Source organism: Pteropus vampyrus, unplaced genomic scaffold (genome assembly GCF_000151845.1).
Source record: "Pteropus vampyrus isolate Shadow unplaced genomic scaffold, Pvam_2.0 Scaffold1, whole genome shotgun sequence".
Classification (NCBI taxonomy): Eukaryota; Metazoa; Chordata; class Mammalia; order Chiroptera; family Pteropodidae; genus Pteropus; species Pteropus vampyrus.
In genome coordinates this window covers 23,584,577-23,600,485 of record NW_011888782.1, presented here as the reverse complement: position 1 = coordinate 23,600,485, position 15,909 = coordinate 23,584,577, and the positions used below count along the sequence as shown (strand labels likewise).

Sequence of the window (15,909 nt, the reverse complement as noted above, 5' to 3'; positions counted from 1 at the left end):
GACACCTGCTGGGTATGGAGACCCGACCAGGGGCAGCCTTCTTCCTGACAGACTAAAGTTCTGCTGGCTGCCCTGTCCCTGCTGGACACATGAGTGTGGGTGGGCTTCAAGGGGGCTGGGATTACCCCCAAAACTAGAGACAAAAGTACGTCAGTATATTTTTCTCCCAAAAGCTTAAAGTTTGTTTTGAGAGATGAACAGAGGACGTGCGGGCAGAAATGACAGTCTTAGATTCCAGGGTATACTTGAGAACTGGGCAAATCTGCCTGCTCTGTATGAAAACAGTGCCCTCCCCACCCCTGCTGCCATCAGGGAATAGGGGCGTGTGTGTGTGTGTGTGTGTGTGTGTGTGTGTGCGTGTGTGTGTGTATGCATGTGTGTGTGTGTGAGAGAGAGAGAGAGAGAGAGAGAGAGATATCTACATTATTCCATTCAATCCCTTTATTGATAATTCAGCCCAAGCCTCCAAAGGGCTCTCTCAACACCACCCTTAGAGGACACGTGGGTCCTAGGGAAACCCGCCCAGGGAGAAAGTAACTCTCTCGAAGGCAAACACAGCAGCTCCTTTTCTGGGCATGTGGGAGGATTATCAGGCCATGCTGGATGAAGGCCACTGTATCGCTTCATGTCCCCGTGGAAGTCATAAGCAGATTTTTCACTCCGTTAATCTACATCTGTTTGCACATCCCTGCTGTCAGCGGCCTCTGTCTAGGGAAGCAGCAAACACAGATGGAAGGCATGTGGCCTTGGGGCGGGCTGACCTGGGTGCACCCCAGCTCTACCACTTCTAGCTGAGTGACTTCTGGGCAAGGGTCTTAGCCCTTCTGAGCTCAATCTCTAAACCAGGGACGCTGATTAGGGTCCCCATCTAGCAGGGTTGTCAAGAGGATTAGCAATGAGGTGGGTGATGCTGGCACAGTGCCTGGCACACGCTGGCTTAGAAGGCATGGAAGCTGCTGGATGGCGATGCAGATGGAGATGATGGTGGAAACATTTAGCTCCCAAGTCACTGCTTTCTGTCTCCCTTGTTAGGTCACGAGTTTCCCCAACAGCTGGCATTGTCGCTTTCTCCTTTCTCCTCCTTCCTTCATATCCTCTCCTCGCAGCCTCACCTCTTCCTCGCCCCCAATAACAGACCTAGAGACGGACCCCATACAACACACATTCCAAAGCCACCAGACCACCCTATTGGGCTGTGCCCCGCTGCAGGGGAGGAAATGAGGATGTCATCTCCTTTGGGGTTCAGTCCTCCCCCCCCCGCCCTACCCCGCCCCGTAACCCCCTGTCTCATCCCTACCTCACATTGTCATGTTTCTGGATGTAAATCTTATGGAACATCATATCCTCCTGCTTGGCGTTGATGTCTGCTTTCATCTCCATGGCAACATGACGGGGAAGGACAGACAGCAGGAGCCGCTCCTGGGGAGGGAAGCAGATGCTTTCATCACAGCTCCTTCCACCTGCCCGGCAGTCCCCTGTCCTCTCTAGGCTGACTCCTCCACACCTGTGCCCACACCTTCTGGGCCCTGGAAAACCTCTCTGGCTCTCCTGACACTTGGGGGGCTAACAACTGTGAGTGTGCCGGCGGGGTAGGCTGAGGTCATGCCCCCAGAGCAACCTGGGCCCCTCTCCCTGGGACACCCCCAAGGGTTCTTTGTGCTCATGAAGAAAAGCACTGCTGATGAACCTATAGCATCGAGCACCTAAGTCAGAATCCTATGTGTCGCCCGAAACTAGGTGTAACCTTGGCAAATTACTTAACTCTTCTGAGCCCCAGGTTCCTCGTTTGTCAACAGGAATGGAGTTGTTGACGGCATTAAATGAGATCCATTCGATCAGTCATTAAATATTTATTGAGCACCTGCCATGTTCCAGGCATCACACTGGGCGCCAGGAGTTATAATCACGAACTAGACAAGCAAGGCTTCTTCACAAAGCTCCCAGCTTCATGGGGGTGGGGCACTACAGGACACTGAGCAGGGATATCTGACCTAGGCTGCAGAGAAGTGGGGAGGTCAGAGAAGGCTTCGTGGGGACCAGAAGGATGGGGTGAGGAGGGAGGCTCCATTTCCACATAAGGGACAATGGCCCAGGAGAAAGGGAAAACATGCCAACTTTGAGAAACTAAGAGAAGTTAAAACCTGTCAAAGAGGAGGTAAGAGAGAAGCAGGGAAAGGGGCCAGAGACACATTGTCACGTCAGCCAGTGTTGGGGTCTAGGTCTTGCCCCTGCTCTGCACTCTCCTCCCAGCCTGCCTGCTCTGAGAGGTCCAGCTGCCTCTGGACCGGGCAGCCTGCACCTATGCCCTACGTGGCCCACTGCCCACGCCAGGCTCGTTCTCAGAATCCCCTCATCCTGGAGCCTTTCATCCTGGCTGCCTCCGGCCCTCCTCATTCTCCCATCCTTCGCTAGGCTTCACTGGAGGCTGGGCCACCCTCTCACTCTTGCATCTTTGCTGGTTCCTCTCCCTCCTGCATCTTTGCTGGTTCCTCTCCCTCCTCCTGGCCCCACATGGAGTGCTTCACCACCTCTGACCTCTTTCTGCTCACTCTTGTCCTCTAGGAGTGAGGTTTCCACCAGCACCTCTGGGGTCACCAGGGCTCCAGGGTCTCCAGCTGGCTATCTGATGTCTGGCCACCACCACCTTGACCCCATGCCCCAAACCACTTACCTTCCCCGGTTTTCATTCCCCAATGGCTCTTCTTCTCAAGGTCCTTGCCTTTGACCATGACACTCCCATTCTCCTGATCACCAAGGTCAAGACCCTGCCATGTAAACTGCTCCTACTTCTCAGAACCTTTCCTCTGAGCAAAGGTCCAGCCGCAGGCCCTGTCCAGTACTGATCGAGTCCTGCTGGTTTGGACACAGCCCCCCGACTCATCCTTTCTGTCCTGCATCCCTCTCCACCAATCATACGCAGTTCTCACCTGACTGTTGGATTCTGGCCATGCCATTCGACCAGACAGCTTCTCCTCAGCCTTCCTCACTGCCTGTACAGCCCTGGTCTCCCCAGTACATGGCCTTTTGCATACCACTTCCCTGCTCAAAACCTCCATAGCTTCCCTAGGTTCCACCAGCCACATCAAATGTGGACAATTCTGGATCCACTGAACCGACTCTTCCTATTTTCCACTGCCAATGCCCTCACTCCACCTTCCTGTGCCTGGCCTAGTCCTGGCACGCTCCCCGCAAACCAGGCCTGGCTGCCATTCCTCTCCTTCTGAAATACCCTCTGACATCCCAGCCTCAGCCTCTACCAGGTCTAGGCCTCCCTCCGGTCTGGCCTGGATGACAGGGCAGGCTCCACACTGGTTTCTCTGTCTCCATGCTTGTTGTCTTTGCTTAATCCTCCACTGCAAGTCAGCGAGTGATCTTTCTAAAGCACACACCTGACCGGATCACTGGCCCGCATAAAACATTCTGTGCCTCCTGAAGCTTGCAGGATCAGCCCACGACTCAGCCTGGCCTCGAGGATTCCATGATCTGGCTCCTGCCTACTCTTCCATGCTCCCCTCCCAGTACCGCCTGAATTGAAATCTGCATTCTGCTCTAGAGAGAGTGAACCATGAGAAGCATCCCAAGCTTCTGGTACTTTTTTCTTGCCTTTGCACATAAGCCCCTCAGACAGAAGGACCGTACATGCATACTGCTCTTAACCCTCCTTAAGACTCACCGCCTTCCCAGGAGGAGGGTCCTGGCTCTGGCGTCAACATCTTTCCCACCTAGACCTTCGTTTAGAGCCCCTGATTACTCTGTAGAGTTCAATGGTCTGTTAACATAGCGGTGCCCAACCTTTTTGGCACCAGGGACCAGTGCTCCTATGAGAATCTAATGCCCGATGATCTGAGGTGGAGCTGAGGCAGTGATACAGATGGGGAGTGGCTGCAAATACAGATGAAGCTTCACTGGCTGGCCTGCAGCTCACCTCCTGCTGTGCAGCCCGGTTCCTAACAGGCCACAGACGGGTACCAGTCCACAGCCTGGGGTTTGCAGACCCCTGTGTTTAGTGCAAGCAATGAGACACCTCCCTGAGCTCTTCTCAGGGCTCACTGTGAGACGTCCCACCCCCACCCCATTCTGCAGCTACATGAGCAGCCTGCCTCCTAGCCCAAGAGTCCTGTGAGGGTGAGGTGTAGGGTGATACAGGCTGCCTTCCTTTCTCTGAATCAACCAAACCCCAGAACTCAGCACAGAGGAAGTGTCTAGTGTGGGTGTCACAGGGGCTGCCAGCTCAGGTCTCCTCTTCTCCCTCCTAGTCCCCGGCAGGAATGCTGACATTCTCAGAATCCAACTTATCGGCCCCTGGGCAGAGGTGGAGGGCCTCTCCCTGCTGCAAGGCCTGGGCTGCTCTGGCTCGTTTCCAAAACCACAGGGGGACATTGGGAAGGCAGCAGGCAAGTACAGGGGTAGAACTCTTCAGAGTCTCTCCTAGAGCATTCCCACAGAGCCAGGAATGCTGGGCTCCCTCCAGAGGAAACATTCCCCAGGGCTGGGCCCCCACCCAGGGAGGTGGGGCTGGGCAGCAGTAATGAGCACAGCTGGAGGGGAGGCAGGTCTTGTGTCTGCTCCCAGCCAGCTGTGCAGGGACCTCAGGGCCACACTCACCTGCTGCTGGTTCTCCCGCTGTGAGTGGAGCCGTGCCTGGATACACTCCCGGGTCTCCTGGAAGGCCTGTCTCTGGGAGACCTCTGCCGGATAGTGGGTGCAGACACCCACAATGTTGGTGCAGGAGAAAATGAGGACATTGGAGACCAGCTGCAGAGGGAGAGATAAGGACACCAGTCACTGGAGCCCCAACCCTGACCCTTCCAGTCCCACAGCATGGGCCCAGCCCCCAGCCCCCGTCTTAGGAAACACACATCCAGCTGCCAGCAAACAAATGCCAAGGGCCGCTGGGAGTAGCTGAGCGTAACTGGTCAGGCCCTCTAATGTCTTCAAAGACCAAAGCTTGGATGGTCTATTAACGGGTATGGCCCTTGGGACACCGAGTCACTGAATAATCAAACTGAATGTGTCCATAATACCAAAGATGAAAAGATCAGCTGTACTGGTGATGCTGTGAGCAACTGCGTGTGCTGGCAGTGGCAGGCGCACACTGCAAGGAAGGTTCCATGAGAATGGCAGGATTTCATTTTTTGAAAATGTGCCAGAGTCCAGCATAGGACAAAGGGCTGCCCTTGTACACAGAGGACTTAGTTTATTATTCCCCAGGGATCAGCTCCAATAAAACAAGTACTGGCTGGCTAACCATGAGACCCTAGCGCTGTGCTAAGTCCTCTGGGGAATGAGAGAAGGATAAGGTCCCTGGCCAGTAGCAATCAGTGCCCACAGCGGGTCTCACCTCCTCTTCCTAGGCTTCCATTCCTTCTCTGCAGCAGCACCAAGGCCCCCTGATGACCCCGCTACACCAGGTGGAGAGCATCTACCATCACCCCCGCTCCTCACTGATGCCCTTCTCCACGCTGGCTGGGATGTGCATGTGGAAAAATACCACTGCCCCTCAGGTCACAGAGACAAGGTTGGAATTCTTTTGAAAGGAAGGAATATTTACTGAAAAGCTAAGGGAAAACAAAACACAATGCAACCCACAAAAGCGAGTTTATATAGCACATTTCAGACACTGACAAAGGTGCTGTTTTAGCCAAAATTTCTCTTGACAAATACAACTATTGGAATATCTGGGTAAACTGATCCTGGTCCTGCCCTTGCCTTAGGCCACATAGGACTGAAGCCCACAAAGATGCTCAGGTTTCTAGGCCTCAACCGCTCCCTCCAAAACCTTAATTCATAGTCCCAACTACAGAAGAGGAGCTCAGGCCGGGCCTGCACCTTCCTCTATGGCTCCGCTGGCCTTGTCCATTTGGATCCCAAAAGCCTTCCTCTGGGATGTCAGCTGCCTGGCAGTGACCCAGCAGACAACTCCCACACTCTTCTTCCAGGGGCCTCTTTGTCTCAGGGACCTAGACGTCCTGCCTTGACCCAGGTCGGTGTTCTGCCTGAAGGCTTCCCTACTCCAGCTCTGAGGTGGTCCTGATCGCGCTGGGTCCTCTGCCAGCCTAGGCCTGGAGGCCATGTGGGCTCCATGCTGGATGCGGTGCCATCTTTCCCTGGAGACATCCTATACTGAGTCTGCCCCAGTTCATGAACGAAAAGAGACTCTCTTTCCCCATAAATCCTTTTTTTCTGGCTGAAAAACATAACATCTCCCAGATGCCGCCTGGACATGCCTTCACGGAAGGGGCAAACTCAGATAACCAGCTTCCCCAACTCTGCTGAGGACTCACAGCTCTCACAACTCCCTCCCCAACTCCAACTACCCCAGAATCCTACCATCGCCATTTTATGAAAACACACAGCAGATAAAAACCCAAGCTATTTATTACAAGGAAAGAAGACCCTTGCTCTACGGAAGCTGACAATTCAACTGAGGAGATAAATAGTCAAGACTAACGGAGAACTGGCATAACGGAGAACTGGCAACGGGAAGCAGAAATTGACTCACACCAAGCGAAAGGGAGAGGAGGGAGTGTGGGATGATGAGAGAAGACCTTTGAGCAGGCCCAGCTGTGCTGTGCTGCGTCTGAGTTAGGGGCACGTTTGGTGACAGGCAAGGGGAAGGGCCTCCCTGAAGAGAGTATCCAGGAAGCTCAGCTTATTAGGTACGCAGGGTCCTTGAATAAATAACCCGGGTTCTCAGATTCTGAGGGGAAGTCCACAGAGAGAAGATGGGGCTGGAAGGGCACCCTGGTGCCAGACTGAAGAGGCATCTGAATGTCAGGCTGAGAGCTCTCGGCACAACCCTTACATAACGGGAGCCACAAAGGACTGCTGAACCAAAGAACAGTGTGATGAGCGCACAGCCCCAAGAAGGTTTATCACGGGCGAGAGTAGTGCAGGGAGTGGGAGATGGGGCAGGAGGCTCCCACAGAGGCCCGAAGCATGAGGGAACAAAGACTTACACACAAGGCTGGGGGAACAGGCAAAGCAGAGCTGACTCAGAAAGAAGAGACCCCGAGACCAGGGAGGAGAAGGTGGCCTGCAGCATTAACCAACACAGTGACTATGAAAGCAGACCCTGAGGACGTGCCTCTGGAAGCCGCTGGGGACCAGGAGGTGAAGGCTGAAGGTGCAGACTGCAGAGAATTCTGAAGACTGTTCTAGTTAGGAGATATCTTTTGACAGGAGAGAGGACGATAATAAAAACAGGCATGAGAAAGGAGAAACTGAGAAGGAGATGAGGAGCTTTCCTCAGACAGGATAATGCACCATGATACTGTAACATGGCCAAGTGTGTTTCATCCCAGAAATGGATGGCTGCTTCAACTTGGAAAATCAATCAATGTAATTTACCTTATCAACAGACTAAATAGAAAAATCATGTGGTTCTTTCAATGGTTACTAGAAAAGTATTTGATAAAATTCAACATCTATGCAAGACTAAAAAGGAATTCTTAACAAATTAGGAATGGAAGGGAAATTCCTCAATCTGATCAATGGCATATATAGGGAAAAAACCTATATAACACCATACTTAATGGTGCAAGACTGAATGTTTTTTCTTAAGGACCAGGAACAAAGCAAGTTTGTTCCTTCTTATCACTAGTATTCAATATTGTCCTGGAAGTCCTAGATCATTCAATAAGACAAGAGAAAGAAATAAAAGGCATACAGTATGGAAAGGAAGAAATAAAGCTGTCTATATGTGCAGATAACATAACTGCTTATGTAGAAAATCCCTAAGAATCTACAAAACAGCTACCATAATTGATGGGCAAGTTTACAAATACAAGAATACAAGATCACAGATACAGGTCAATATACAAAAAGCAACTATATTTCTGTATATAAGCAATGAACGATCAGAAGTGAAATTTTTTTAAAGTACCATTTAAATGTCACCAAAACTATGAAATATTTATGTATAACAAAATATGTGCAAACCTGTTCACTGAAAACTATAAAATGCTGATGAAGGAAATAAAAAAATATCTAAATAAATTGAGAAATATACCATGTTCATGTATTGAAAAACTCAATATTGTTCTGATGTCAATTCTCCCCCAAATTCATGAATAAATGCAACATAACTGAAATCAAAATCTAAGCAGTATTTTTTTGTTTAAGAAATTGACAAGATAAGTTTAAAATTTCTATGGAAAAGCAAAACAACTAGAATAGCCAAAATAATTTTGAAAAAGATGAACCAAGTTGAAAGACTCACACTACTCAATTTCAAGACTTATTATAAAGACACAGTAATTAAGGTACAGCAGTACTAGCATAAGAATAGAAATATAGATCAATGGAATAGAATGGAATGGAATGGAATAGAATGGAATGGAATGAAATGAAATGGAATAGAGTCCAGAAATAAACCCTTACGTTTATGGTTAGTTGATGTTTGACAAGAGTACCAAGACAATTCAATGGGGAAAAAATAGTCTTTTCAAGAAATGATGCTGGAATAACTTGATATCTACATGCAAAAGAATGAAGTTGAATCCCCTACCTTATACTATATACAAAATTAAATCGAAGTGGATTTGATTTAATGTAGCTCTAAATGTAAAAGCTACAGCTATAAAACACTTAGAAAAAAACATAAGAATAAATCTTCATGACCTCCGATTAAGTAATTACTTCTTAGATATTATACCAAAAGCACAAAGACAAAAAAAGAAGTAGATAAATTGTACCTCATCAAAATTGAAAACTTTTGTGCTTCAAAAGGCACCAGCAAGAAAGTGAAAAAGACAACAAACAGATTGGAATTATCTGCAAATCATATATCATACCTTTAATTTTGACAAACATATAAAGGCAACTAACTGGAGAAAGGATAAACTTTTGAACAAATGGTGCCAGAACAATTGGATATCCATATGATTAACTCAAAACTCACGACATATACAAAAATTTCCTCAGAATGGTTCATAGGCCTAAATGCAGAACTTAAAGCTATTAAACTTCTAGAAGAAAACATAGAACTTTGGGTTAGGCAAAAATTCTTTATATATAATAGCAAAATCATGGCCCATAAAAGAAAATAAATGATAAATTGATAAATTAGAGTTCATCAAAATTAAAAAACATTTACCTTCAAAAGACACTGTTGAGAAGATGAAAAGACAAGCCACAAAATGGGAGTAATTACTTGTAAGTCATATATCTGATGAAAAGATTTGTACCCAGAACCCACTTTTTAAAAGAGCAAAAGATATGAATAGACAACTCACTAAAGAAGATATTAAGGGTGACAAATAAGCACATAGAAGATGTTCAAACTCATTAACCGTTAGAGAAATGCAAAATTTTAAAAACAATGAGATACTAGTAAACACTATTAGAATGGCTAAAATAAAATAAAATTTAAGCTCAAAAAGAAAAGAAAAAAGAACTGCCAGTATCAATACTGCTAAGAATGTAGAGCAGCTGGAATTCTCATACCTTGCTAATAGGACTGAAAAATGGTTCAGTCACTTTGGAAAACAGTTTCTCAATTTCTCATAAAATTTAACATACACTTACCACATGAGCAGCAGTTTGACTCCTAGGTATTTGCCCAAATGAAATAAAAGGTTACATTCACTCAAAAATCTGTGCAGGAATGTTTAAATTTTACTCATCTATAAAATGGAACGATCGAGTGATAACATATAACATCGTAACTGAGTCTCAAATACTCTATGCTGAGTGACAGAAGCCACACTCAGAAGGCTGCATACTGTATGATTCCATTTACATGGCATTCTGGAAATTGCAAAACTATGGAGACTGAAAACAGATTGGTGGTTGCCGGGGGCAAGGGACAGGGGGAGAGGTTGACTAAGAGGGGCAGCAGAAAGAAATCATTCCTGGTCATGGAACTGTTCCTTATTTTGATTAGGTTGGTGGGTACACATCTTTATGCCTTTGTCAAACCCACAGAACTGTACACCAGAAAGGGTGAATTCTACTGTATGTAAATTATATAATAATAATAACAACAACAACAACAACAACAACAACAGGAGTAAGATATCCAGGAGGGACTAGGAGAGAGAACGTGAAGAATCAGCTGGATGGAAAAAAGGCAGCTTTTCCTCTCTCTGAGGCCAGAAAGAGGGGCCAGAGTCTATTTTGAGACACGACCCCCAAGGTAATTATCAACTGGCCGCTGCAGCATCTCAGTGCTAATCCTTCTGGCCTCTCCTGCTGTAATCTGACTCTTACTGCAGCCAGAAGGCCAATAGCAACAGACGGTGCAAATCCAGGTAAAAGGATGACCTGTAACCCAATAGGGGTCCAAATGGCTTTGCTAAGCTTAGTATGCCTCAGGATTCCTTCCTTTCATTTACTATACATAAAATGGGGTGAGCAAGAAGAGGGTTCTTGGGCAAGGCCTTTGGGAAGGGTGATTTCAGTAAATTTGACCTGAGAGTGAAAATTTAAGAGATTAATACGTCAAACATACACACAAAGCAGGAATCTGTGCACCAGGTCTTAACAGATGCTAAGGCCCCCATGAGACAATAATACTATGAACAGAGTGGAAGCATCAGTGAAATCTGATGGAATTCTGCTTACAGCCTTCTAGTGGGCATTTGTAGCTTAAAGATAACCTCACACCTCGGGCGCAAGGGTCCAAATGCTAACCGGTTCTCTTCTCCACTAAAAACAATGATCAGTTTTTGAGCCCCTTCATATGCTCCATGGAGGCAGACACGGTAAAAGCATAAACCCTGTCCTTATACAAAAGACAATTAGTAAATAATAACAGGTATCATTCACGACAGCAGGTAAAGAAGGCCTAATTAAAGGTTTGTTGGTTTTCCCTGTGCCGACCCGAGACACATCTAACACACGAAACGTGTGTGAGAGAAGGGATACCTACACCACACCGAGTGGAGTAACGGGGGACCCAACAACACAGCAAACCTCTGCCCTGGGTGTGCCTCCACATGTCCTGCAGATGGCTTGGGTGCAAGTGGTCCCAGGACCACACCAGGAGAGATCCCAATAGAGGGGAATGTTTGGGATTCTAGTCTTTGAGCGGAAACCCAGGGGAGACGCTTATGAATGTTTACCACTCCAGCTGGCATTTCTATAAACCCAGCACTTCGGAAACGCGATCTCTGGCTGCCTGCGGGCTGCAGGTTTGATCTGGCCACGCGTGAAGTTAGAGTGCTCCAGTTTGCTCAGTGTCTCCTCCACAAAGGCTGAAAGAAACCCCAGCAGCCGGCCTTAGGCTCTGGCAATTGTTGCTGCCTTTCCTCTCTGAATTTTCAGGGCCACCTGCTGACATAGGCTTGCTACTCGCCAATCCTGAGAAAGGAGCAAGGCAAAGAGGACTGAGGAATAAACAGGTTTGGAATAGAAGGAAATGAATTGGAAAAAACCCTCATGCAATTTGCTACTTCGCATAGCTTCTGCTCCGGACAAGTCAGCCAGCCCCGTGCAGGGATGTTCACACAGTAGGTGTCTGGTAGTGGTGGTGACGCCCAGGAGGTAGAGAATCAGAATTCCCAGGGTGACTGATGTAGTGATGGGGGTATTAAATTGGGATTTCAGGTAAACAATAAATAATGGTTTTTTTTAGTATAAGTATGTCACATGCAATATTTGGGACATACTTATACTAAAAAAAAAAAAAAAATCTGTCGTTTACATGAAATTTAAATTTAACCGGGTGACCGTATTTACCTGGCAACCCTACCAGGGAGCCTTTTCAAACCTGGCCTTCCCCCAGCGCTGGCAACCCTCTCGCCTTGGCAGAGCCCCAGCATACTAAGGGTGACCCAGCACCCTACTCCCTCTTCCAGACCATTCTCCACTCTCCGTAGCTGCTGCACAGTCAGACCACAGCGCTGTCTTTCCACATCAGAGTCTGAAATCACCTCAAGTAAGTGCAAGCTGGGGTCTGAGGGTCCAGTTCTCCACTACTCTGCATAGTAGAAAGGGAGAGGAGGTCTTCTCCTGTGGGTGTGACCCGGGACCCCAGCCCTAACAGGTACAGCCTCTTCCCATTCTAGTCCTTTTTCTTTTACGAAGACACAAAACTAGCAACCAAATAAGCCCCAAATAAAAAGAGCAGACAAACCTTCCACCTGCTCTAGATTTCATTTGTTCTAAGAGTGGTGGTGGGAAGCTCAGGGACCCTGGTGGAAACCCATGATGATAAAAAATAAATCAAGGATGGAGAATCTTAAATTATAGAATCTTCAAAGGCATGTTGGCACGGTTCCTTATATACTGTACCAAGATCAGTCAGGTGCCAAATGGCTTTTTAAGATACTACAAATTTTAAACTTTTTTTTTATTATAGTGATCCCTCTTTAAAATTTTTTCCTTTACAAAGTATATAGACTGCAGTATGCTTTTTTGGCGATCAAAGCCATATTATCTCTACTTGGGAACTTCTGAGATGAAGCTCCTTTCATGGAGATGGCAGATCTAACTTGAAGGCTCTCAACTCTCTCCGTTCCTGCTAGGGTCCGGCCCACATGGCACCCCCTCCTGTCCATCCAGCTAGGATTTAGCTGCTCGGGGCTTGTCAATCTCTCCTCGAGAATCCTTTATGTGCACTATCCTCTCTGTCAGAGATCCTCATATCTTTTCACATCATAATACTTCCTGCTCAAAAGCCTGCCATGACTCCTTATTACTAGTAAGATAAAGCCTAAAATCCTGTGCTGGCATCGGAACTCTACAAAAAATTCTCATCATAGGCCACATTCCCTTCTCATCGCTTACCCAAAGCATACAGGCTACTCACTGCCTCTGGAAAACACCAATCTACAATATGATTCTAAAATATGATGTTTATTTAATATAATTACTGTTACTAAAATCAGAGCATGAAATATTAAATCGATAACTGGCATATAATACATTAATAATAATACATTTTCGGGAAAGACAAACTAGACTAAAATGTGAAGAGAGACAAGTACCTAGGAATGACTGGGTACAATAATTTTAGTCTCAAAACACTTTCACATGTAACATTTTATTGTATCTTTATAAGACAAGCAAATTGGGTGATCTCACCCCCCACTTTTGTTTATCAGAAAACTGGGGTTCGAGGTAGGAGCCCCGTCCGTGGGTACACAGGAAGGCAGAGGCAGAACTAAATCACAGATCCTCATTCTGAGTTCAGAGCTTGTCCTACTCTACTGTACTAAGCTGTTATTTATCCCAACTTAATTTAGGTCTACTTTTGTTTTTTGTTTTTTGTTTTTCCATTTAATAAAGAAACACTCAACTTTCTGTCACGGTCATCCTGGGTGCCCCAGGCCTTCTTCATAGATCCTGGTCACATAAAGTGCTGCCGATCAGGGACCTGCTCCCAGCCACTGCCCTCTCCAAGGAACTCACCACTGGATGAGCAGGCCCATCATCTGTCTCGTGAGGCCAAGCCTTATTCCAGTATTGCTTCCTTTAAATATTTTTTCATTGATATACCATAAAACTCACCCTTTTCCACAATTCAGTAGGTTTTAGTGTATTCTCAAGATTTTGCAAACTTCACCACTATCTAATCCCAGAACATTTTCAATATCCCCAAAAGAAACCCCACAACTGTTAATCACTGCTTATTTTCCACCTCCGCCCCCAGCTCCTGTCAACCACTAATTCACTTTCAGTCTCAGTGGAAGTTCTAGACATTTCATATAAATGGGATTATATAATAGGTAGCTTTCTGTGCCTAGCTATTTTCACTTAGTATAACAGTTTCATCTCTATTGTAACACATATTGGTATTTCATTACTTTTTATGGCCAAATAATATTCTGTAGTATGGCTATACCATATTTTGTTTATCCAATAATCAATTATGGATATATGGGTTGTGTACACTTTTTGGCTATGGTGAATAATGTTGCTATGAACATTCTTGTACAAGTTCTTACACAGAAGTATGTTTTCAAGTCTTTGGGGTATATACCTAGGAGTGAAATTGATAGGTGTTATGGACTGAATGTTTCTGTCCCCTTCTGCCTCCCCATCTATATGTTAAAATCCTAACCCCCAATGTGGTGGCATTAGGAGATGGGGCCTTGGGGAGGTGATTAGGAGGGAAAGTAGAGCCCTCGTGAATTAGTGCTCCTATAAAAAAGATCTCCGAGGACGCTCTAAATCTCCTTCCACCATGTGAGGACACGGTAAGAAGACGGCCAACATCAAAAGTGGGCCATCGTCAGACACAGAATCTGCTGGTGCCTTGAACTTGGACTTTCTAGCCTCCAGAACTGTGAGAAACTAACGTTTATTGTTTTAGCCACTGAGCCCCTGGTATTTTGTTACAGCAGCCTGAAAGGTCTAAGACACTGGGTCATGTAGTAATTCTGTGTTAAATATTTTGAGGAACTGACCAACTGTTTCCCAAAGTGGCTGCACTATTTTATATTCCAACTGGCAATATGAGGGTTCTGATTCTCCATATCCTCCCCAATACTTGCTTTTGTCTTTGTTATTAAAGCCGTCCTAGTGGGAGTGAGGTGGTATCTCACTGTAATTTTGATTCCCTTAAATTTTAAAGCAAATAATGACAATAACATGTGAGATAGTTTATTCTGTACCTTGAACAGCTGTACCTTTAGAGGGAAATGGCCACACCGTACACTTTATTTTTGTCATCTTTGGTGACTTATTCCTAAGACCTTGTGTGTGCATCCAGAAGAGAAACAACAGCTTTCCCATGATAGTACTTACTTGAACAGAGTATCCTCTTAATTCACTCAACAAACAGCACTGTGCTGGTAGTCTAGGAAATCCCAAACCTGGCCACCTGGCCCGTGTCCCCCAGGACTCCAAGCCCAGTGTCAGAGTCAGGCGTATGCATAGAAACAGCTAAGAGGACACAAACTCTACAGGCTTCGTAGTCTTAACCCCAAGATAGTTCCATAAACACTTAGTTTGCAAAAAACAGGGCAGAGAAGATAATACTTGTAATATTTGAAGTAAGTAGAATTTAACAGAAAACTGGATAATGTAGATAAACAAGCTATTCAAATAAGTAAAACTAGGAATGACTTACTAACATGTGATATGAAATAATGCGAAACCTCACCAGTAAGCAAAGAAATACAAACGAAAACAATATTTTGCCTATTAAACTAGCAAAGCTTTTTTCACAGTACTAATGTTGGCAAGAATGCAACAGAACGGGCACTCTCCTACAGGGGAATGTGAACTGGTACAGCCCTTCCGGAAAGCAGCTTAGTGATACGTATGAAGAACCTTGGAAATTCTCATCCTGTTGGACCTGGTCAGTCAGTCTCCTGTGCTACAGAAACTCAGTAGCCTGGGTAGAGCTTTATATCCAAGGACAATCAGAAAATTAAAAATGGAGAACAGCTAAATGCCGAACAACTGGACAACAGATGAATAAATTATGGAGCTTCAATCCCCTGGAATATGTTGAGGCCTTTAAAATGTTTTATTTAAAGAAGATTTAATATCATGAGGAATTTTTCAAAATATAAAGCCAAGTGTGTGGGGGGGGTGGAGAATATGGAATTGCACATTCAGCGTGATCCCAATCTAAGTGTGTGTGCATGTGTGTGTGTGTGTGTGTGTGTGTGTGTGTTGTGTAAATGTCTCTAGGTGGTGGAATTTTAAGTAGTTTTGACTTTTTTCTTTAGAGAATCGAATACTGTCCAACTTTTCTATCATATGTATTACTCTTAAAAGACATAAGTGATAAATTTGTATTAAAAAAAGAAAAAATATATACGCTTTTACTCTGAGCATGGCAAGCTAAAGTAACTTCTTATCTAACAGAAGAGATAAGGCAAGAATTCAAATGCCTACAAAACCAGGCAGAATAAGTCAAATGGCAAAAATATTCAATCCAGAAAAGGAAGTCGCGTCTGGGCAGAGGGGGAGTAGGAAGGCTTCATGGAGAAGTGTCTGGAGATGGAACTT

The 15,909-nt window shown here is 45.8% G+C and overlaps 1 protein-coding gene across 1 annotated transcript in view; it reads right to left on the bottom strand.

Annotated features, from left to right (window-relative positions):
* ADCY5 (adenylate cyclase 5) overlaps positions 1 to 15,909 on the bottom strand; it is a 138,446-nt gene that overhangs the window by 54,065 nt on the left and 68,472 nt on the right. Inside the window, exons 3-4 of the mRNA XM_011355235.1 lie at positions 4,606 to 4,755; positions 1,298 to 1,419 (exon numbers count right to left, since the gene is read on the bottom strand). Of these exons, the coding sequence (XP_011353537.1) occupies positions 1,298 to 1,419; positions 4,606 to 4,755 (272 nt within the window). The remainder of the gene's footprint in view (positions 1 to 1,297; positions 1,420 to 4,605; positions 4,756 to 15,909) is intronic.